Source organism: Rissa tridactyla, chromosome 18 (genome assembly GCF_028500815.1).
Source record: "Rissa tridactyla isolate bRisTri1 chromosome 18, bRisTri1.patW.cur.20221130, whole genome shotgun sequence".
Taxonomy (NCBI): Eukaryota; Metazoa; Chordata; class Aves; order Charadriiformes; family Laridae; genus Rissa; species Rissa tridactyla.
This window is the reverse complement of record NC_071483.1, coordinates 1,622,929-1,644,924: the sequence shown is the minus strand read 5'-3', so window position 1 is coordinate 1,644,924 and position 21,996 is coordinate 1,622,929. Positions and strand designations below refer to the sequence as shown.

Here is a 21,996-nt window from a genome sequence, read left to right as displayed (position 1 = left end):
GGACGTCCGGTTAGATCAGAGCAGGGATGCACCAGCTGCACGGGGCTGGGGACGCTGTGACCCTGCGCTGGCACAAGAGCTGCCTCAGAGCCATCAGTCCCCTTCCCGCAAGGTGACGATGCTTTGAGGAGGAGAGGAGCAGTGTGGGGAGCTGGGGCCCGCAGGGACTCAGGCTCCTGCGTCCCATCCTGCAGCAGCGCAGTCACCCCAGGACCTGCACGCAGCGCAGTGTGCCTGCAGCCCTGGGACACGGAGGGTGCTCACCCCAGCTGCACTGGAGAGCAAATGGCGCTTCCTCCCCCCGGCGCGTCCCCTGCAGCCCCTGGGGACGTCCGCTCCCTGCCCGGCCAGCCGAGACTCTTTTCCCAGGCTCTAGTTTTGCCCTTTTCCCGAGCGCGGCCGAGTCCTTTCCCAGCCTCCCCATCTTGCCTCTTCCTGCCGCAGCCCCCACGGTGCAGGTCTGCGCTGCCGTGCCCAACGGCTCCTTCCTATGGCTGGCAAAAGCCCTAAAGTGCTGTGAGAGAGGAGCAGCCCTGGAGATGCTGCCCCTGAGCCCTGGCCGGGGACAGCCACAGTGGGACACATTCCCTTCCTGCTCAGCATCGCCTCTTCTTCAGCCCAGGACTGAATCCCCATCCCCAGCACCCTGGGGCCACCACGGCTCCTTGCTTTTAGGCCAGATCCACCACCCTGCACCAGAAAAAGCCCCTGAGTATGTGGGCAGCAGCTTCTGCCCTTGTGGTGCTGCACTGGGACGAAGCCCTGAGCTGCTGGCGGGAGCAGGACCCATCCCGGGCTGGGCATGGGGTGCCGGGCGCTGCGGTCCCGTTGCCTCGGTGCAAGGAAGCGGCCAGAGGGGAGCGACAATGTCAGGATGCGGGAAGTCGTCGGGGCTATTGAGCGCGTTTCCTCCCGCCCGTGGTTCTCACACGGGGCCGCATTGTCTGCCATGCCCGCGCGTGGAGGGCTAAATATAACCCCGCACTGGGGCCAGGCCCTCGGGAGGAAGGGAGCTGTTTGGGGTTTGCTTTTCCTTCGTTGTGCACGGTTGGCAGCGGTGCTGTTAAAGGCAGGATCGTACCTACTTTGGTGTTGCCTCAATGGTGGGTGCTGGAGCTTGGGGGGTCCCTGCCTGTCCCAGGAGGATGCTCCTGCCTGCGCCCTGTCCCCCGAGGGGCTGTGGGAAATGGGGTGCTGGGGCTGCAGGCAGAGGCCTGGGCACGGATGGGGCTCCAGCGGGCCGGGGGGACCATGGTGTGGCCCCAGCTGGCATCCCCCTGCCCAGCCCTCTGCCTTTCCTCCCCTCTCAGCTGCGATTTTGCTCCTGCTGCGGCTCTTCCTGTGAGCAGGTCAGATTTAGACACTTGCTATTTTCTGTACGCTGGGAAAGCTTAAAAATAAACTCCTTGGTGCTCAGCCAGCGCCTTGGGCAGAGTCTTGCAGGCGGGACACGCTGCTGCAGCCCTCACAGCTCCTGTCCTGCAGCCTGGGGCAAGATAGTGCAGCGGGAGCCCAGCATGGTCTGGTCCTAACTGGGAGGAGGGGATGAACCTCCCGGCAAATGCATGGCCGCAGGACAGAGTCCCTGGCACAGGCTCCTGGGGGCTGTGGCTGGTGTTAGCCCAATGTCCCCAGCAGGAGCTGGGGGCCCAGGACTGGCAGAGCTGGCCCAAAGCTTTTCCTGGGGAGTGCACCAAGTGGCCACCCCCACAGCATCCTCCCGAGCCACTGGCAAGCAGCAGAGGGGTGCACAGGGTGCTGGCCAGGCACCCAAGGGACACCCCACGCCTGCGTCCCCCCAGCCTCAGGCTGTTGGTGGTCAGGTCAGATGGGCATCCGTCTCTCTGTCCACCTCTGTCGCTCTTCTTTTCACTCCTCTGGCCATGTCTCCTCCCTCTCTGGGCACTCACTTTCTTCCAGGGGCCGAGGATGCGGGAGCAGCCCCACGGTGCTGCCTGCACCCTGCCGAGGATGGCAGCCTGGCTCCTGCCCCATGGCACAGCGCAGGCAGGCGAGATGGTTCTGGGAGGCTGCGGCTGTGCCTTGGAAAGTACATCCAGCCATGGGTTGGAATAAACCCCACAAGGCTCTTAGGTGGGGGTACAAAAACTGCTCTCCCTGAAAAACCATGCTGAGGGCACTGCCAGCACGGGAGCCATAGCGGTGAGTGGCCCCGGGAATACCCACACGTCATGGATGTACCTGGGGCTGTGCTCGCTGCCCATTATCCCAGAGCCAGACCCAAAGCTGGGTCTCGGGGTGCCCATGGAGAGCCCCTCACCGCAGCCTCCAGGCTGCCCGTGCCACTGCAGGGCTCAGCGTCATGGTACGGTGCCAGGCTTCAGGGCAGCGAGTGCTGTTCCCAGAAAGGGACCGGAGGGGCCTGTTTACTCAGGAGGGAACGCGGAGGTGTGAGAAAGGCTGTGCGTGTCTGTCCGGACGCTATCTGTCCCTGGGCTCTGCCAAAGGGTTTCACTGGGCCAGCCCAAGCCCTTATCAGCTGTGAACTTTTATTTGCCTAAAGGCCACCCACCCGCCTTCTGGGGGGCTGCTGCCAACACCGGCCCCCGCTGCTGCCCCCACCGTGCAGGTGAGCCCCTCGCTGTTGTTGTTGGCGTGCAGGTCCCGGCGGCATGGGGTCACACCGGCCACCCCGAGCCGCCTTGTCACAACACGGGAACAATAGCGGGACGCGGAGCTGTGTTTGCGCAGCGCCGGTGGCCGGGCACCGTGTCCAGGCAAGGGGGCTCTCGGCCGTCTTGTTTTCCACCTTGCAGGGCCGTTCGGAAAAGCGTGACGCTCCCCCGGTGCCAACAAAAATATGAGCCCCAGAGAGGGGAGGCGAGTGGGGAGCGCTGCCGGCGGGTAAACACACGTCGCGGCTGCACCGTTACCTTTCACACGGGCATTTCCTCCTGGCCGGGCTGCGCTCCCCAGAAAGCCACAGCACTGCGGGGCTTTGCAGCTCTGCTGGTGCCTGGCAAGGGCTGGGGTTGTTGCCACCCATTGTGCTGGGGTGCCCCGGGGGTCCCCCCCAGGCAACAGTGGGAGCAGGGCAATGTCCCTCCGGAGACGGTGGAAGCAGGGCAGGGTCCCTCTGGAGGAGATCTGCCCCAGCATCCTCACGGAGGGCGCTGGGGAGGGCTGAGAGCCAGCAGCACGCACCCCAGACCCCCGCCCCAGGGGATTGTACCCCCCCCCGCATCCCCAGCAGGGTGGGGGGGCCAAGGGCGGGCTCGGCCCCCAGCCCAGGCTCTGCACCAAGGGCAGCGCAGCCGGGTGCCTCCCTCTCCGCTTCCTCCAGTGGCCGATGGCAGCGATATCACCCCGTATCACCCATATTTCATTTTCTCCAGGGTATTTTTAGTCCGTCCCACCCTCGGTGAAGAGGCCCTCAGCAGCCAGCAGCCTCTGCCCTGGGCTGGCCTGGCCAGAGAAACTAAACAACAGCCCCAGCCACATTGTGTGCCTTTATCTGCCGCTCATTTCCACCTATTATGCAGCCGTGAGCGGCTCCACGGCCTCTGCCGGGTTTATCTGCAGCAGAGCTAGGGCAGAGAGGGTGGCTACAGGGACAAGCTCTGCTTTGGGCCACCCTGAGCCACAACGGCCCCATGACAGCCCCTGGGCTGAAGGTAGGCTCAAGGGGACAGGACACTACAGCAGGGAGGGCTGTGCTTTCAGTGGGCGAGTGGCACCGGCAGCACAACTGGAGCTCGGAGGGTGCCCACGCTCATCCCACCACCCACGGGACAGGGGCTTCCCTCTCCCTCCACCCCAAACCCTCGCCCACCCTCCCCGAGACAGCTACATGAAGCACAGTCTCACACCACACTTCACTTTTTTCATTCATCCAACTTTATTCAACAAGATGCAACACTGAGTCTGCCAGGGGGAAAGGAAACAGCATTGAGGAGCAAAGTCTGTGTCCCACGCTCGTGTCTGGGTCACCCAGGACCCACAGCCCCCCAGTCACCACAAGACCTTTCCCTTTCACAGCATCGGTGGGCTGGGGATGTCGGGGCAACCGCTCTCAGGGCAGCGGTTGGTTCTTCGGTGCCCTCCAGCACCTCAGCCCACAGCAGGAGATGACTAGTGCAAAGTAATAAAACCAATAACCCCCCAAACCAGCAGTTGCTAGGCTAATTCCTCCCCAAAAAAATCACAGGGCTCAAGGGCGCGTGGCCGGGCTGGACTCAACTCCCCAAATCCCCTGCACAGCTGCACCTTTAAGGCAGAAAGCTCTGTGGTAAGGCCAGCAGGTTAAAAATAACTTAGAGACACACATCACATGGGAAAGGGTCCAGGGCCAGGAGGCGGGGGGAGCTCACACTCCCGGGGCACCCGAGCGGTGACCCTGCAGCCATCGGGATCAGCCGGTCACCGCAGAGCCCCGGCTGAGAGCTGCCGGCAGCTTCACCCCGCCGTGCTCCGTGGGGAAGGGGCAGCTCCTGCAACAAACCCCGGGGCAGGAGCTGCTGGACCGCTGGCTCCCTGCCGGGGTGACAGGAACAGGATGGGGCTGGTGGCCAGGACCCGTCCGGCAGCGCTGCCCCAGCCCAGCTCCCCCCAGCCCTCCCGGGCTCAGCCCGTTCCATGCGGAGGCGAGTGGCTTCCCACGGCCGCACGCCCGGCTCTAACGCCAGCGGGGGCTCGGTCGAGCCCCAGGGTCCGGCCAAGCTACGGCTCCCGAGGGGCAGCAGCCTCCCGCTGCGGCCCCGGGGACAGCCTGTTCCCAGCCGCATGGCTCCAGGGATTTCTCCCTTTCCCACGGCGAGGCATGTGGGACACGCCGTCCCGGGGAACTTTCTGCGGTTTCCTTCCTTGCAGGGTCTGTGGGGAAAATAGGAGAGAGCGGAGACTCTGCTCAGCCCCGCTCCCGAGCTTCGTGTCCCAGGGGCAGGCAGGTCTCCCCAGGGCTCCTCTGTGAGGCACAGCACCAGGCAGGAGGAGGCAGCTGCCTGCCCACGGCCAGCACCTTTGCAGGCACAAGGGACCGAGGAAGGTCCCCTCAACCGGCCGGGGCCAGCCCGGCACTAGACATACTGCTTTTTGGAGGCTGAGCTCCCAGGCCGGCTGCACAGCTTCTCCTCCAGGGCGGGTGCTTCGGCAGCCCTGGGGGCGTAGGGGTCCGAGAGGGGTCTGCTCCCACTGCCCAGCGCCAGGTTCTCCTCGTTGTGGAAGTTGGCCCAGTTCTGCTCACTGGAGAGCTTGTTGTAGGCCTGGTAGGATGGTGCGTGGCTCTCGGCCATGGGCAGGAAGGGGTAGTGCTTGGGCGGGTAGGGACCTGAGACCATGTCGTCAGCAAAGGTGTCCCGGCTTGGGCCGGCCGGCACCGACACCTTCTTGATGTTGCTAAGCAGGTTCTTGCAGCAGAGGTGGAAGAGCTCCATGAGGTTCAGGATTAAGGAGATCAGGCCCATCACAAGCATGAAGATGATGAAGATGCTCTTCTCAGTGGGGCGGGAGATGAAGCAGTCCACCTGATGGGGGCAGGGGTCCCTCTTGCACACGTAGCGGGGCACCATGGAGAAGCCGTACAGGTACCACTGCCCGACGAGGAAGCCAGCCTCAAAGATGCTCTTGCAGATCACACTCATTATGTATGTCCACATCAGCGCCCCGCGGATCTTGAGCCGCCCATCCTCTGTCATGTAGATCTTGGACATCTTCTTCTCCACAGCTGCCAGGGCCTGCTCAATCTTCGGATCCTTGCTGTGGATAGCCCGAAGCTCGCTCTCCTGGTGCTTCAGCTTCTCCTCCTTCCGGGAGAGATAGACAACGTGGCCGAGGTAAATCAGAGTTGGGGTGCTGACAAAGAGGAACTGGAGCACCCAGTAGCGGATGTGGGAGATGGGGAAGGCTTTATCATAGCAAACGTTGGTGCAGCCTGGCTGCTTGGTGTTGCACACAAAATCCGACTGCTCGTCCCCCCAGACGGACTCCCCGGCCAAGCCCAGGATGAGGATGCGGAAGATGAAGAGGACGGTGAGCCAGATCTTCCCGATCACGGTCGAGTGCTCCTGAACTTGGTCCAGCAGTTTCTCCAGGAAACCCCAGTCACCCATCTTCTAGGGAACCTTGTGTCTCTGGCAGCAGAGAGGGGAGGAGAGAGGAACCAAGTCAATTTGCTGTTTCCACGCTGGGGCAGATGGGGGTACCTAAACCCAAGCTTTCTTGGGACACGGCTGCTCTGCAGAGGGTCCCAGCAAACCCACTGAGGAAATTCCCACACTTGGGCAAAGGAGCCAGGCAGCATTTCTGAACCCAGGAGTGTTCCTCCTCCACCCCACTGCCCAGTGTGGAAACATGGGGCTGGGGGAGCAGAGGCAACACAGGGATTCACCTCCCCCCAGCAGCACCCAGCCCGCAGCACCCATGGCTTGTGATTCTTCTGGCCTCCAAGGACACAGCCCACAGGGAAGGGCTCGCTGGCCGGCTGCTTTGGGGCTGCCCTGGGAGGTCAGGGCCACAGCAGGGGCTCACAGGAGCAGCCCAGATTTGCCTCTCCTACAGCCCGCTGCTCCAGCTCTAGGGAAGGGCAGAGAGCAGCAGGGTTGTGGGAGGGGAGTACAGACCCCCGGGGTACAGCAGCCACCCTGAAACCCATTCAGGGCTCACCTCGCACTGATGGGACAGGTCCCAGCCTTGCTACGGGACAATGGCACCCCAGCCCCAGCACGCTCGCCCTTGCCCAGGGCTTTCGCCAGCCCGGGGACCCCCCGCACCACTCACCGCACACAGACCCGATGCTGCTCCGGGGACCCCGGGGTGTCTCAGCCTCACCCCCGGCTGCGGGGGAGCCCAGCCCGCATCCCCCCGCGGGAGCTCAGCCCCGCAGCCCGGCAGGGAGATAGGAAGCGGCCACAGCCCCGGCTCCTAATTAACCTCTGCCAATTAAGCAGGCAGAGGTGCCAGCTGGGCAGTTAAAGGGACACCCAGCCGCGGCGGGGTGGAGGTGGTGTCCCGAAGCAGACAGCGGGTGCCAGCGGTGGGGGTGTCCCCAAGCACGGTGTCCCCGAGCGGTGCCCGATGTCCCGGGGGTCCCTCACTCACCTCCGCCGCTCCCGGGCACGTCCCGCCTGGCTCGGGCCGCGCTGGGTGTGAGTGGCCGGGCCGGGCCGTGCGGCTCTGGCCGTGCGGGGCCCGGGGGAGCCGGGGGAGGAGCGCGGGCAGGAAACCGGGGGCCGGGGCTTAGCGCCGTGCCGCAGGTGTGCGGGGCCGCCCCGGCCCGGCCCGGCCCGCTCCCCCCGGCCGAGGGGGCGGCCCCGGCGGGGAGGGGCGGGGTGGGGGCGGTGGGTCCGCGGAGCGCCGCCCGGCGGGGACCCCCGGGTTCAGTCTGCACCCCCGGGGCCGAAGCCGGTGAGGAGCCGGCGGGAGGTGCGGGGGCGGTGGGAAGCCCGCGGTGTCCCTGCCCGCTGGTCCCCGGCGGGCTGCGGGGACAGCCCGGTGGCCGGCACCCTCCGTGCCCGGCAGCCCCGCTGTAGCTGCGGCTCCGCCACCGGGACAAACCCGCCGGGCGGCGGAGGGACCCACCCGGGGGACCCTGCCCGCGTGTGGGACCCTGAGCAAGTCACCCCAAAGCGGGCGCGCATCGCGGGCGGGGGGCAGCAGGGCAGATGCCCCGGGCGCGCCGCGGGGTGTCCCCGGGGATGCTCCGTCCGCTGCCCGCCCCGGCCGGGCCGGTGCGGCGGCCCTCGGCGGGTCCCCCCGCGGGTCGTGCGGCGCGACGGGCGCTGGGTGGTGCTGGAGCCACACCGGAGCCCGGCGCTGCCCCGGCCCCGCCGCCCCCGCCGGCTCCCGGGCCGAGCCGCGCCGGGGACCCCGGTGCTGGGACCCGGCACCGGGGTTTAAGCGGAGCTTTGCTGTCGGGGGGCTCAGGCGGGGCGTTGCGCGGGGTGCGGAGGCACCGCAACAAGGAGGGGGGACAGCGGGTAGGCAGAGGATGATGTTTTATGCACGGGCTTAAGTCTTGCTGACTTCGGGGGGAGCAAACCCCTCGTGTGTGCCCCCCCCTCCACCGTCCTGCAGCGGCCGCAAAGGGCTGGCACGCTTGGCGTGGGCTGCGTGGGGCCAGCCGGGGGCTGCGGGCTTGGGCTTGGGCTCTCGAAACCAGAAACTAGGCCAGTCCGCGCACACAACTGGGAGCTGCCGCTTCTCCTGCACCGAGACGTGGCATTTCCTCCTCACAGACGGTGCCGGGGCTGAGCGGAGGGCAGAGCCGGAACAGCATCATTATATTTAATAAAAAATAATTGCCATGCTTCAGGTAACGCCCACGTGCCGCTCCATGCTGTGGCACCGGGGTGCTGCGGAGCCCAGCGCCAATCTCCCATCCAGTCCACCATGAATACTGCTTCCCACTCCCACCACACCTGGGTTGTGGCTGCCCAAGCAGTGTGGCCCCCTCCTGGTGTCTGTCCCCAGTGATGCTCTGTGCCCCGCCAGCCCTCCACGAGTAGAAAAGTTCCCCTCTGGGGAGCTGCTCCAAAACTATAAAGGAACCGGAGCTGCCCTCACCCATGGGTGTCCTGGCTCCCATGTTGCTTTACCCACCAGGAGGGCTGTACCCAGCACGGGCTTCAGCCACACTAGCCATGGGCCCCCAGTGAGCTGTGCAGGTGTCCCAAAGCAGACCTGTGCTGATGCCAGAGCCCCTTCCAGTGCCTTGTGCCTTTCAACCTCCTGGAGCACCTTTCCTCTTGCATAGGTTGCTCCATGCCCAGGGCTGGCACCACAGGTGACGCAGGTGGCACAGTGCTGGGGTGCCCACAAGAGCAGCCCACACTGGTAGCACTTTTTGCGTGTCCCAGCACAGAGACACATCACCTTCCCGGCAGCGTGGGCATTGCTGTCACGGCCTCCGCACCGACCCTGGCTGTGTCAGTGCACACCAGGACGTCCTCATGGCTCTGGGGGAGCGTGGGCAGGCCGAGCAGAGCTGGACACATGGCTGGCCAGAGCGCCAGCGGACCCTCCGCGTGGCGCTGCTTAAGGAGAGATTAAATGGAAATCATTTCTATTTATTGTAATATTTATCAAGGTTTAGTAAGTAATTGATGCTGAGCCCTCCTTGATTTCCTTGGGGGCCAGCGTGCGGTTCTGGTGAATTAAAATTTAATGACGCATGACAAGCCAGGAGGCGGCAGAGCGGGCAGACGCTGGGCATGCCGGCCCCGGGGCTCGGCCCGTGCTGCCCTGGCGGGAGTGAGGAGCACCTGGCCACGGGCTCCTGGGGAACTTCTGCAAATCCATTTCTTCTGGTCTCAGCAGTTTCCCTCGATTTACAGTGTGCAGAGCAGATCCCAGTGTCTACAAACAGCACAGCCTTTATCGGCCCTTTGGATCCGTAGCTGATGCTGTGCGTGATGCATCCATCTGAGGCGAGGGGGGACACAAAGGCATCGAGAGAAGCAGCAGAGCCATTTGGGCAGGACATCGGCACAGTGCTTGCATGACCAAAGGGAGAAAAGCTTCTCCTGCCCCAGCTGGCCAACTGGGGACTGTCACTGTGCTGGGTGACACCAGCTCTCACCGGGCACCGACGGATGCATTCGTACTGGGAGCAGCAGAGCTGGAGGACTCAAGAGAAGCTGTAGGGACATGGGAGCCCCCACGCTGCCTCCTGTCAGCCCCAGTCCCGTGTGCCCTCCAAGCTCAACAGCTTCATCCCTGCAGCTTTCGTCTGGGCTCGCTGCCGGGCTGGACAGCAGTGGCTGCCACAGCGGGGCCGGCTGCTCGGCAGAGTCATGCACGGTGTCTGTGCGTCCCTGTGATGTCCAAGCCCCGTGGCACCACTGCGTACAGCTGGCAGAGCTCCAGGGCTGCCCTCGCCTTACCTGCGTCTGCACCCAGGGACCTCTTTCAGGGGACTTTAACTTGTTGGGTTTAGTAATTTTTCACATGGGTCGGCTCTGGAGGGGTCGGGGACTTGGCAGGCTTGAAAAGGTGCTGGGCCAAGGGGAAGGCAAACCGGCTGGGACGGGTGAGCTCACAGCTCCTCTCCTCTGTGGAAAGAAGAGAAAACCTCAGGCATGCCCACAGGCAGCCGGCACCCGCCTGCCAGCGAGCGTGCCTGTGCTGCTGGGACACCCGGGGACGTGCCCATGGCCCCAGACAGGAGAGTTCCCATGGATGTGCCCCCCTCCCCTTTAGACCCGTTGAGGTCCTGGGTGAAGAGTCTAGTGGTGGCATCATCAGTGGCCACCTCTGCGGCCAGCCATCCCTGGACACACCTCCCTCCCTCTTCCCCTCCCAGCACCCCATCAGACAGCAGTCAGGTTGGGAGCAGAGGCCTGCAGGGCTGCCACACACCTAGGCTGGGACTTGTTGTCCTTCTCCTCTGTCTTGAGGTGGCACTGGCAGGTGGAGGCCTTGCTGTAGCTGACGGAGCGCTTGGTGGACTTCTTCCACTTCCGTGCACTCCGCATAACCCGCTTGAAGATGAGGTAGACGATCTCACAGACAGTGAGGACAATGCAGATGGAGGAGGCTCCGACCATGAAATAGGTGAAGACTCTTTTCTCAGTTGGCCGAGCGATGTAGCAGTCTACAGTGTTGGGGCAAGGGTCCACTTTGGAGCATTTGACCAGCCGTGGCAAGTCAAAGCTGTCCCACATCTTGTGGAGGAGGTAGAGGAACACGATCTCTATGATAAGTTTGAAGAAGAGGCTGAGCAGGTAGGTCCACCACAGCCCACCATGCTTCTTGCCTGTGTTGCTGTAGAGCCTGGGGCAATTCTCCCCATTCTTCTCCCGGTTCTTCTTCTCGCGGTCCTCCCGGTAGGCCACGTGCATGATGACCAGGAGGGAAGGGCAAGTGACAAAGATGAGCTGCAGGGCCCAGAGGCGGATGTGGGAGATGGGGAAGAAATGGTCGTAGCAGACGTTGGTGCAGCCCGGCTGCCGTGTGTTGCAGTCAAAGTCCTTCTGCTCGTCTCCCCACACGCGCTCGGCTGCCACCACGTAGACCAGCACGCGGAAGACAAAGACCACGGAGAGCCAGATGCGGCCGAAGGCTGTGGAGTACTTGTTGACCCCACTGAGCAGTGCCTGCAGCGTTTTCCAATCCATGGCGGCGGGCAGAGGCCAGAGTCACCCGACCTGGAGAAACAGCAGCAGAAGCGGTGGGTGAAGAACGATGGGAGACTGCAACGGGGCAGCTCATCTCTCGCTGTGCTTAATCTCATAGACCTGCCAGAATCTCTCCCTCACCACATTACGCTCATTTGGGGTGGGGGGTCCACCCCACTTGTGGACAGTAAAGCCCAGCCCCGCGCTCTCCTAGTGACGCTCAGAGGTGACTCAACCCCTCTGCACTTCCTTCTGACAGAGGCTTTGCCGTAAGGGATGAGCCATCCAGCCAAGTGCCTGCCACCAAGTCCCCACCTGTCTGCGCATGTTGGTGTGAATTGGCAGCGCCGTCCCCTGCTGCGGGCCAGGATCAACAAGGGGGGGCCGTGCTGGGGGAGCAGGCGAGGACGGCTGTGCAGGGCACTTGGCACGTCAGCAAAGGAAAGGCTTGTGGGGACACCAACCCCGCGAGCCGGCAGGTCTCTTGGGATGGGGGCGGGAGGGGACCCCACAGCACATTGCCGTACCTGACCGTGTCCTCCTTCTCCCCTGCCGCCTGCAGGGCCACGTGCCAATGCCCACCAGGATGGACCCCCAGTGTCTTGCCAGCCCCTTTCTTGGCTGCCCAGCACTGAGGCGCAGGTTCACGGGTTGCTTCATGTGCCCCCGATGCACCAGAGCCGCGGTGGGGAGGATGGGGGGCAGCGGGAGCCCCATCTGTCTGGTGGGACCCTGTGCACAGCTCCCGGTCTGCGCTCCCCAGTCCTCTTTCCTCCCCAGGGTTTCGTGCGGCTCAGCCACGCTCCCCTGCACACTGTCCACCAGCACGTTTTGGGGATGGATGGGGACCTTTGCCACTAGGGAGATTCCAGGGAATCTCAGGCTTGGTCCCAGCCGGTCCCAGCCTTCCCTGAGCCTCAGTTTTTTGGTTAAAATGCACTAAACCGGCCACCGTGATTTCCTAATGCTGAGAGCCGAAGGGGAAGCTGCTCCTGCAGAGCTGGGATGCCGGGACACGCCAGGGAGGGGTTTTCTCTCTCGCAGGTGACACCTGAGGCGGCCCGAGCATGGGTGAGCGCGGGGCTGCTGAAAGCGAGAGTCCGTGCGTGTCACTGGCGCGTCGCCCTGGCCGGCATCCCGCTCCCGGCAGCGCCACCAGCAGCCTCGAGGCTTCGCTCCGGCCAAACCGGCTTCACGGCTCAGCCTGGGGCTGCCCCGGCGCGAGGAGCAGGACGATGTGCTGAGCCCAACCCGGAGCTTTTTACTGCTGGCTGCCTGGATTTACACACCCCGGGTGATTTTTACCCAGAGGTGAGTTGGCACTGTTGAATCCATGCTGTAAAGGTGTCTCCTGTGACAGAGAGCTTCTCGGGATGGCGGGTTGGGTCCATCCCGCACTGCTGTATTTTAAGGAGTTGCTTTGAGTAATGAACACCACCACTGCCGGGAGCACAGGAGGTGTGGGGGTGAAGACCAGAGAAAAGCACCCCACAATCCCAGAGTGAGCAGGGAGGGCTGAGCCCTCGAAGAACAGAGCAAACGGGCTGTTCCAATTTCTGGCCAGATCGAAAGCTTTGTTCAACCCCAAATGCTAATTCCTTCAACCCCAAATGCTAATTCCTTCAACCCCAGCTACTCGGGTCAAGCAGCGCCGCGTACTCGCCTTCCCACTCCCGAGGAGCCGCTGCCCATTGCTGACCCAGCACCTCCGAGACCTACCTGGAAGAGGCTCCGGCTCCTTCCCCGCTCACCGGGGGTTGTGGGGTGGGAAGCGCCCAGTGTAGGTCATGGCCGGGGGCACGATGGCACACGGGTGATCATGGCCCCCTCATTCGGGGAGGGCTGTGTGGCGTGGCAAGGTGTTCGGGGGCTGCAGGGAAGGAACAGAGCCTGGAGTGCTGCCTGGAGCCCGTCCCTGGCCAGGTCCACCCCGCAGCGAGCCCCGAACCTGCCGTCGCGCTCCCACGCTGCTGGACTGGGACGCACTGAGAAGCGCGGCTGAGCCGAGCGGGGCCACCCTGGGGTCCTGTGCCAGCATGTGACGAGTGCCAGCGCCTCTGCCCAGCCCTGCACACCTCTGCTCGCCACCTCATCTGAAACTGGGAGATCCTCCTCCCCGGCAAACCCGCGGCAGTGTGCCTGGGGTGGGGAATAATCGCAGCGCTCCCGCCCAGCCCTTTCCCCTCCTCAGCCCAGGGTGGAGCCCACAGCCCCTGCATGCCCCCAGGGCCAGTGCCCCCTCTCCAGCCTGCCAATTCACCCATGTCCCCATCTCCAGGTCCCCGCGGGTGATGCCACCCAGGCCTCACCTTCCTGGCACCCACCTTCTTGGCTCAGCTCCGCACTGGCTCTGGCCATGGACCGACGGTGGGTCAGGAGGGGAGGTGAGGTCCGTGCCGAGCCCTGTGCCGGAGTGCGGAGCACGGCACCGCGGGAGCCCCGCAGCCCGGACGGCGCTGGCTGGTGGCCAGGCAGAGCAGGGGCAACCCTCCCGGTGTGCTCGGCTCTACCTGCAGCACCAGTTTGCCTCCCATGAAGCTCCACAACCTCACCAGCCCCCAGCGTGCCAGCCTGCTGTGTCACCGCCGGGTCCTGCCCCGCGTGGGTGCAGGGCGTTGGGCCCGAAAGCGCACAGCTCCCGCCTGGGGTGCAAACACAGCAGAGCGGGGCTGTGCGTGTTCCCCAGAGGGGGCTCAGCCTCTTTTGGTCCCTGGGAAGGGCAGTGGGATGGAGGAGCAGGGATGGAGGAGCCTGGGGTGGCCAATCCTGCTCCTCAAGCTGCCACACTGTGCCATCCCCCTGCATCACCCCACGGGTGCGCAACCCCATGGTCCACGGATGCTGGCACTGCCTGCAGGGTCCCAGTGTGGCACCGTGCGCCGTCAGGGTCCCCACCTAACACAGCTCCCACCTGCGCCCTGTTAGCACTGCAGGGTCTGTCCCCCCCCCAACCCGCAGGTCCCCAGCAGCCCTGCGAGCACCCCCTGCCTCTGCCCCGCCATGCTGGAGGTACCTGCCCAGCGGCGAAAGGGACACAGGGGGGTGGCCGGATCCAGGCACCTTTCAGAAGCTCTTTCCCGTCGGCAGCGCTCCGGCGTGCCCAGGCTTTGTGCGCAGCGCTGAGCCCGTGTGGGGAAGGGAAGGGTAGTTTGCTCTGTTCCCAGTAACTGGGTGAGTCTGGCAAACAGCTCCCGTGGAGGTTCTTGTCTGCGCACATGCACGCACACACTTGAGTTGAACAATAAAGGCGGGTCAAATCCTGCAGTGAGATCAACGGAGCCGGATTCCTTTGCAAGCAGCGCCAACGGCTCCTGCCAGGTGATGTTCCGTCCCCACATGGGCGGCGCTGGGCACCGAAAACCCGGCAGCAAACCCTGGGCCAGACCAGGGCAGCCGGGGACCGGCACCGGGCTCACACCGTCCCCCCAGCTGCGTGTCAGCCAGCAACTGTTGCTAAGAATCACAAATTACGCAATTATAACCCACTTTTTGATGATCTTGCCTTAGTAATAGTTTTGCAACAGCTCATTGGTGTCTCCAACCTACAGCAACCTGCAGCCACTGCCCTGCTGGCACCGGGGTGTCCCAGATGAGACTTTCCCAAGGAGTGGCACAGACTGAGCATGGCAGCAGGGACCCCTGCAGTGGGACCCTGTCTTGCCAGCTGCCTCCAGTCCTGTCCTCTTGGGACCTGGGATGTGTCTCTAAGAGGACTGTCCCTGTCCCCAGAGCGGCGGTGGCTCCCAGGGGCTGTGTCGGCCTCTCCCCCAGAGCAGCCCCATTTCGTGCCTCTGCAGACGTGGCCCAGACAGGAATGCGTTTCCGCTTGCCCATGGTTTACCCAGCCCCTCGGCTGCCCCGAGGCTTTCCCGGCATTGCTCCAGCATGCCCCAGGGCTGAGCACTCCAGGGCACTTTCCCAGGCGCTCCCCGGCCTTTGGAGCCCCATGCGGCGCCTGGCCAGGGACACCCCTCCCACGGGGACACATTTGAAGAGCCCCGCCGGGTGCTTGATGCTGTGAGAGGTTTGCTTCCTGCACTCGTGGCAGATGAGGAGCCGCTCACCCAGGAGCTTTTTGGCTCCGGGAGGTGAAATAATGTGTGTGGGGGGTTGCAGGGCTGGGGACAGGGCAGGGAGAGGCCACAGGAATGGGACGCAAAGCAAACTCTCAGGGGAGCCTGGGGTGCGGAGTGGGGGGAGCCCGGAGCAGGGGCCAGACACCGGCACCCTCAAAGGGAGGTCTCCGGAGCAGCCAGGAGCCTTCCGTCACCCAGGAGCTGCCTTTGCGTGCTCCTATCGGCAGGATCAGGAATTTGAGCTATGTTGTTGTAGAGAGGCTCTCCATGAGCAATCTGGGGGCTGTGGCCTTCAAGATGAAAAACCCCAGGAAGACGAGAACCACCGTCAGGGCTGGTGTCTTGCCAAGGCAGCCGCTCCCTGCCCTCTGGTAAAACTCCGTAAGGGCCAGGTGAAGAGTGGGGCCAGATCCCCCCAGCAGCCTTTTACCTGCAATTTCAGCATTACAGGAGAGGTCACGCGGCCACGTCAAGAAAATTCGGGTGCCTTTTGACACGGGCAGAAGATTTCCCCTCAGGCAGTTGGGTGGGGAAGGGAAACACCCCGTGTTTTGCAGTGCTTTGCAGCGCTGAGCTGCGTAGTTGGGCGTCCCAGCAAAGGGCAAAGTCCCTGTACCCCCTCTGTCATCCCTCTACTGACTGATCGCGTCCCTGTGGGCACAGGGACAAGATGCCAACGGGGTTTGGCAGCTCTCAGCACCAGGGAGCCCTCAGAGGTGCTTTGGGTACATGCACGGGTATGTCACCCTGCTGTCACCCTGCTCCGGCTCAGTGGGGTGATGGGTGAATGGCTTCAGTGCCAGATGTGAACACTAAAAACACTCAGTGACTTCCAGCAGCCCGACCTTGGGTTGTCCATAAAGGAAAAAACCCAGCAGTGGAGCAGGCGGCCGCCAAACCAGAGGAAAGTCTCTGTCAAAGGGTCTTAAATTGGGCATTGCAAGAGGCGGCACTTGGCCACCCGCCGGGGCTGGGACCCGGCACTTGGCCCCCCGCTGGGGCTGGGACCCGGCCCTGCCGCTGATTTCCAGCTCCCTGCCTGCCGACAGCATCCCGGCCGGCCTGGCCATCCCGCCCCGGGGCCGTGTCCCTGGGGATGAGACCTCCCCCGCAAGCGCTGGGGCATGGGGAGTCACGGGAGCCTGGGAGCCGGGGCAGCCGCTCGCTCTGACACACGGGATGTAAATCAAAGAGTTTCTCTTCCATTCCCAGCAAAGAGGCGGTTTTCGGGCAGGGAAGAAACAAGCCCCCACTGGGAAAGAGACGCTGTCCCCAACCGGTGCCACCGCGCACCGAGCCCCTCCACATCCCTGGCTGGGCTGGAGTTAGCAATGGGTTTGTTTTAAATCCCGTCTACCCCAAATTCAGGGGGCCTTCCAGGCACCCTGCAAGCAAATACAGTCCCCTGTATGATGATGCAAAGTCATATTCAGCTTTTATTTTGACAGCCCCCAGTTTTTTTTGCTTTCCCACCGACACCAGTCCTGCCTCTTCACCCAGCACTCTGCGTCCTGGGAGGCAGCACAGCCTCCAGCCCCCCATTTCTGCAGCACCAACCTCAGCTCCCCTTGGTGCCGAGCATAGAAAAACATCGGAAAGAAGCCGAACGTTCCCATTTGTCTGGCCAGCCACTGCTGATCCCGAGCCCGGACGGCGCAAGACAGCCAGAGCTTTGCAGAACGGCCGCAGCGCTCGCTCGGAGCGGGATAAAGCAGCACAACAACACGCGGCAACTGGATCGTCGGGTGTCTCGCAACAGGCAGCAGCTCCGGCTGCGGTTTCGATGTGGGGAAGCGGGGCAGGCGGGCAGGGTGGCTGCTCTGGGTCCCATCTCTGCAGCGATCAGCGCTTGCAGCCGGGGAACACCTCGGGGAATTTTGCTCATGGAGGACAGCCTTGACGAACAGCAGCCAGCCTTGCTGGAAAACAAACAGCCCAGCCCTAGCTCCTTAAATCAGAGGCAATGGCTTGCACACAAAGGACAACTTGTATCCGCTGACACTAAAGGCTCCAGTAAAGAAAATAATTTTCGTGTGGATAATCCAGCAAGCACAGCAACAAGAGCGGACAGAAGGAAGGCAGAGTTCAGCACAGCCTCACATGAAAAAGAAGGAAGAAATCCACCCGTATTTCACCATCTGCCTCTCTTACCCCAGAGGTCTCCAAACTAACCGGTGTCTTTGCAAGGAGACACCGCGTGCCCAGAGGGTCCCGGGCTGGTGGCAGGGATCCCTCCAAAGCTCCTCCACCATCCCCACCCTCATGGGGCAGCCGGGCCAGTCCCTGCGCTCCTGTCCGGCAGCGCTGCAGCCCTGCCTGCCCTCGGCGTCCCTCCTCTGCCTCCCCCATCGGCACACCCAGCCTGGTCCCCTGACCCAGGGGGGGCTGTGGGACGGAGCCCAGCCGTGCCCAGCGAGGGTCTCGGGTGGGACCTGGTTTGTCAGGTTGGGCTGTGCTTCAAAGCGGCAGCAGCTGCAGTGAGCAGCCCTGGTCTGAAAAGACGGGGTGATGGCATCTCCCCCCCCGGCGACCGCTTCCTTTGCAGCAGAGCCGGGGAGTGCCGGTGCTCATGGAAAAAATAATAATCGCACCCTCTAAATAAAGCGAAACCAGTAACAGATCGAGCTGTATGTTCAATGTTAATGTTACTTACGAGTGCATTTGCCATGAAATTATTGTTAATTATTCATCCCAGCTAATGCTCAGTTACCGTTGATGGCCTTAGAAATTGCAGTACCACCTGAGTCACGGCAGAACGCGACGTATTACAGCAATAAACAAGATCATATTCTGCCATTTAATGTTATTGTTTAATCAATGGTTGGGGTGTTTTTCCTCTCCTTTATTCAGCTGTTTTGCTGGGGTGTTTTTCTCTGGCCAGGCAGGAAGAGCCGGCAGCCCACGGCGGGCTCTGCCTGCCCGGCCGGATCCTCACCCTGCGCTTTGCTGCGGTGGCTGCCGCACCAGGCACCTGCTCCTGTCCCCACTCAGCTAATGAGTGTGATTAACGACAATAGCATCAGCCTGAAATGGCCCTGACACCTGCGGTGCTGCTTACGTAGGGTGAGGGGTAGGGAGAGGGGCTCGTCCTGGCTTGGCTGGCCCCTCTCCCCCACCACCTCCGAGCTAGTTTGAAAATTTGTGACATGTTTAAAACTCCCACCCGTGGGTCCCCGGGGACGTTCACGCCTCTGGGTGTGCCCGCCTGTGCCCAGCAGCCCATCGTAAATCAAGAATTTATTTATTTCTTTTAAAGCCAGGGATTACAGGGAGATAATTAAGCTGTCCTCCTTGCTCGCCTACATCCAGTACCTGGCGAATGCAGCAAGAGTTTTGTTGTTGACTTGCTGGGTGCGAGGACAAGCCCTTCCGCAGGCAGCACAGATCTCGTAACACCCTGCGCATCCCCAAACCCACCCACCCGGCCTTGGCGCTCCCCCTCTCTCGCCAAAGCCATCGCTCATGCCCGGCTCCCGGGGCTGCTCCAATTTTCAGCGGTTTTTCTCCAGCAGATCAGAGCCTGCGGCCAGCGGTTTGTCACCGTGGCTGGTCCAAACCCAGCCCGGAGCCGGCCGTGGGAGCGATGCCTTTCCAGGGGGATGCAGCCCTTACTCCCCTCTTGGCAGCGTTGTGCCCAAGGAGCAGCAGAACAACCTCTCTGGCCACCACTTCTTAGGGACAGAAATTTTTATTCATTGCCAGGATACCCTCGCGATCGGTTAAAGCCATCGCGGCTGGGACGGGCTTGACGTCCAGGCACCGCTGCTGGTTCACAGCCGCTGCGGAGCTGCTTGTCCCTGTCAGCTCTCGGGGACCACACGTGTCCTACAGCACTGGGTTTACCCCTCATTCAGCAGCACGATGCAATGTGCCTTCCCCAGGACAGGAGAGGCAGAGAGCCCTCGGGCACAGCCCGACTCCTGGGTGCTGCCACCCCCAGAGCTCCTGCGCTGGGGGGATGGAGGAGGAGGAGGAGGGTGCAGGGCAGGCGAGTGGCTCCTGCCTTCCCCAGGGCAGCTCTAGAGAAGAGCCTCCTCCTCGGGCAGCGTGGTGGGGCTGGAGTCCGTGGGGGGGATGGAGGCCGTGGGGAGTTTGTAGTCCACATCTACCCCATGGAAAACCTGTGCCCCGGTGCCCGCGGGCTCGGGGCGGGAGAGGACGCAGTCCTGGCTGTGCCCGCAGCTGTCCTCACTGCTGGCCAGGACGCACTCGCGGCATCGCTTGCCGATCAGGTAGGCAGCCTCGACAAGGCTCAGCATGACACAGACGCAGGTGGTGACCACCATGAAGAGGGTGAAGATGGTCTTCTCGGTGGGCCGGGCGATGAAGCAGTCCACCACGTTGGGGCAGGGGGGCAGCTCGCACTTCACCAGCCGGGGCAGGGTATAGTTCCTGTAGAAGCGGTAGAAGATGTAGAGGAAGACCATGTCCACACCAGCCTTGAAGATAAGGCTGAGTAGGTAGGTCCACCACAGCCCCCCACGCTTCTTGCCAGGGTTGGGGTAGATGCAGCGGCAGTTGTCCCCGCCGGCAGCGCGGCGCCTCTGCTCCTTGGCTTCCCGGTAGGCCACATGCATGATGACCAGGAGGGATGGACAGGTGACCAGGATGAGCTGCAGGGCCCAGAGGCGGATGTGGGAGACGGGGAAGAAATGGTCGTAGCAGACGTTGGTGCAGCCCGGCTGCCGCGTGTTGCAGTCAAAGTCCTTGTCGTCATCGCTCCAGACCCGCTCGGCTGCCACCACGTAGACCAGCAGGCGGAAGATGAAGACGAGGGAGAGCCAGATGCGGCCGAAGGCTGTGGAGTACTTGTTGACCCCATTGAGGAGCCCTTCGAACATCCCCCAGTTCATGGTGCCCTGATATTGTTATCAACCTGGGAGGAGAGAGAAGATACAGTGACAGGGAAGCAGCAGTGAGAGGTCCCCATCACAGCACCCACGTGCCCCAAATCACCGAGCCGCACTCCTGCCCGTGTGGCCGCGGGGAACCATCTGTGGCCTTTGCTCACACGTGGGGACACGCAGCAGCACGTGCCTCATCACAGACCTGGTCTGGGAATCTCCACAGAGCACCGTCCTCCTCTGCGGGGTCGCGGGGACCCCGCAAAACTTCCTGGTTCTGCCGTGGCAAAAGCATCCTTCAACCGCTGCCAGCTACGCTCCGTGCCCTGCTCCTCAGCCTGCCGCCATCCTGCACCGCCCGCCCCATCTCTCGCCTCGTTGCCCAGGTATTTGTTATTAATTTTTCCTTACGTTGCCAGGCCTGGCCCCGGCAGAGGACAAATAGGAGCAGCTGGAGCATGACTCACCTGGCAGCGCTCACCGCGTCCTCTCCCATCGCTGGAATCTGCCATTGCCTCCGCTCTCCCCGACGAGCCCCGTGCCGTGCCCATGCGCCGGGGAGGCCATGCCGGGCACGGCGCAGCACGGCGGGCATGGCACAGCACGGCGAGCTGGCACCACAGGGCAGAGCCAGCGGGCGAGCTGGGGGGGCTGCACAGCCCTGGGCGACACCAAGGTGCTGACCCAGGGCTGGGCAGCCACAAAACCCAATTTTTGTCGGCTGAGACCGATCGCACCCCGTACCAGCGCCAGGAACCCGAGCAGCTGGTTTGACCCTGGATTGCATCGTTCCGGATAAAGGCACCCCATGCGGGGCTGGATTTGGCACTGGCCCTCCTTAAACATTTTACCTATCAGTAAAATAACAATATTCCCCCTGGCTGGCAGAGGTCTTGGGGTGAACACATCCCGCTGCTCTGCACAGCCTGGCCACTGCAATGCGCCGTCTCTCAGGGCTGGGGGGGCCATAGACGCTCCCCAGGCACATACCTCCAGTGGGAGCTGGCAGCTCCCATCTCGCCGGGGTAATCCCCAGGGACACAAACACAACGCCCAGATTTCTCCTTCCCTGTTCACACTTGTGGCAGCAGCCCAGCATGCGCCCATCACCCCGGTGTCAGGTCAGGCTCTGCGGCATGTTCCCTGCAGCAGACGCATCTTCCCCAGCCCCAGCCCCACCTCGCCAGGGCGGGGGGCAGCAGCAGAGGAGTGTTTCCATGCCACTTACCTGCGGGGTGTCCCTCTGCCGAGGCCGGCGCTGCTGCCGGTCGGTGCTTGCCCACGGCAGGAGCTCATCGCCCGGTGCGAGAGACACTGGCGCCGCGTGAGTCATCCCTGGGCTCCTGGGAGTGAGGAGGAGATTCCCAGGGGGAAGGGATGGGGTTCGAGGCAGATCCCCACGTGCTCCGTAAGGTGCCAGATTTCCTGGGGCAAAGGGTGCAGGGGCCCGATCCTGCCACCGTCCACAGCAGGGTGCAGGGTGGGTGCTCGAGGCCAGTTGCCGCAGGGATGTTGGTGCCCAGCATGGCCTGGGGGCCCTTCACCCCCTCCCTGGGGCCACCTTTGCTTGCTCAGACCTGACATGGCCAAAGCTCTGGGAGCCCCTGCCCGAGGCAGTGGGACACCTCCCTCTATAATCCCTTTTTACCCAAACTTTGCACCACGGCAGCAACTTAAGAAGAGCCTTTATCCCTCCCCACCTTCGGACGAGTGGGCGGCAGTTGATTATTTCACTGGGAATTAATTAACCACTTTTCCTGGGCTCCCTTCATCTGCGAGCTGGCTCTTCCCATCACTAACCCCCCCACCCCGTCCTAGGAGCCCTCCCAGAATGAACCCCCACGTCAGAGAACCCCCTTTTTGATGCCTGGCCCCCGGGGAGCACAGAACAGTGGTGGGGGTCAGATGGGTGGGGGGTCCAAGGAGAGGGTGCCACCGCGTGGGGTGCAAGAGCTCAGGTACAGCCGGAGTCATTTGAGGAGCAAACACACATTTCATTTGCAA

The 21,996-nt window shown here is 63.1% G+C and overlaps 3 protein-coding genes across 5 annotated transcripts; all 3 read right to left on the bottom strand.

Moving 5' to 3' along the window:
- Window positions 1-3,835: 3,835 nt before the first annotated feature.
- GJA4 (gap junction protein alpha 4) lies at window positions 3,836-7,239 on the bottom strand. The gene is made up of 2 exons (XM_054223995.1): window positions 7,057-7,239; window positions 3,836-6,089 (listed from the first exon to the last, which is right to left on the bottom strand). The coding sequence occupies exon 2, from the start codon at window positions 6,066-6,068 to the stop codon at window positions 5,037-5,039; it is 1,032 nt and encodes a 343-aa protein (XP_054079970.1). The 5' UTR covers window positions 6,069-6,089; window positions 7,057-7,239; the 3' UTR covers window positions 3,836-5,036.
- A 1,859-nt stretch (window positions 7,240-9,098) lies between these two features.
- LOC128918899 (gap junction beta-3 protein-like) lies at window positions 9,099-14,162 on the bottom strand. Of its 3 annotated transcripts, XM_054223744.1 has the most exons (4): window positions 14,086-14,162; window positions 12,792-12,942; window positions 10,315-11,102; window positions 9,099-10,007 (listed from the first exon to the last, which is right to left on the bottom strand). In XM_054223744.1, exons 3-4 carry the CDS (start codon window positions 11,070-11,072, stop codon window positions 9,992-9,994), a joined length of 774 nt encoding a protein of 257 aa, XP_054079719.1. In that variant the 5' UTR covers window positions 11,073-11,102; window positions 12,792-12,942; window positions 14,086-14,162; the 3' UTR covers window positions 9,099-9,991. The 3 variants fall into 3 exon arrangements, with proteins under 3 accessions (XP_054079719.1, XP_054079717.1, XP_054079718.1); XM_054223742.1 differs by lacking the exon at window positions 9,099-10,007 and having other exon boundaries at window positions 10,266-11,102; XM_054223743.1 differs by lacking the exons at window positions 9,099-10,007; window positions 14,086-14,162 and adding an exon at window positions 13,021-13,092 and having other exon boundaries at window positions 10,266-11,102.
- A 5,005-nt stretch (window positions 14,163-19,167) lies between these two features.
- On the bottom strand, window positions 19,168-21,293 carry LOC128919012 (gap junction beta-5 protein-like). The gene is made up of 2 exons (XM_054223956.1): window positions 21,221-21,293; window positions 19,168-20,024 (listed from the first exon to the last, which is right to left on the bottom strand). Exon 2 carries the CDS (start codon window positions 19,999-20,001, stop codon window positions 19,168-19,170), a length of 834 nt encoding a protein of 277 aa, XP_054079931.1. The 5' UTR covers window positions 20,002-20,024; window positions 21,221-21,293.
- Between the last annotated feature and the right edge of the window lie 703 nt (window positions 21,294-21,996).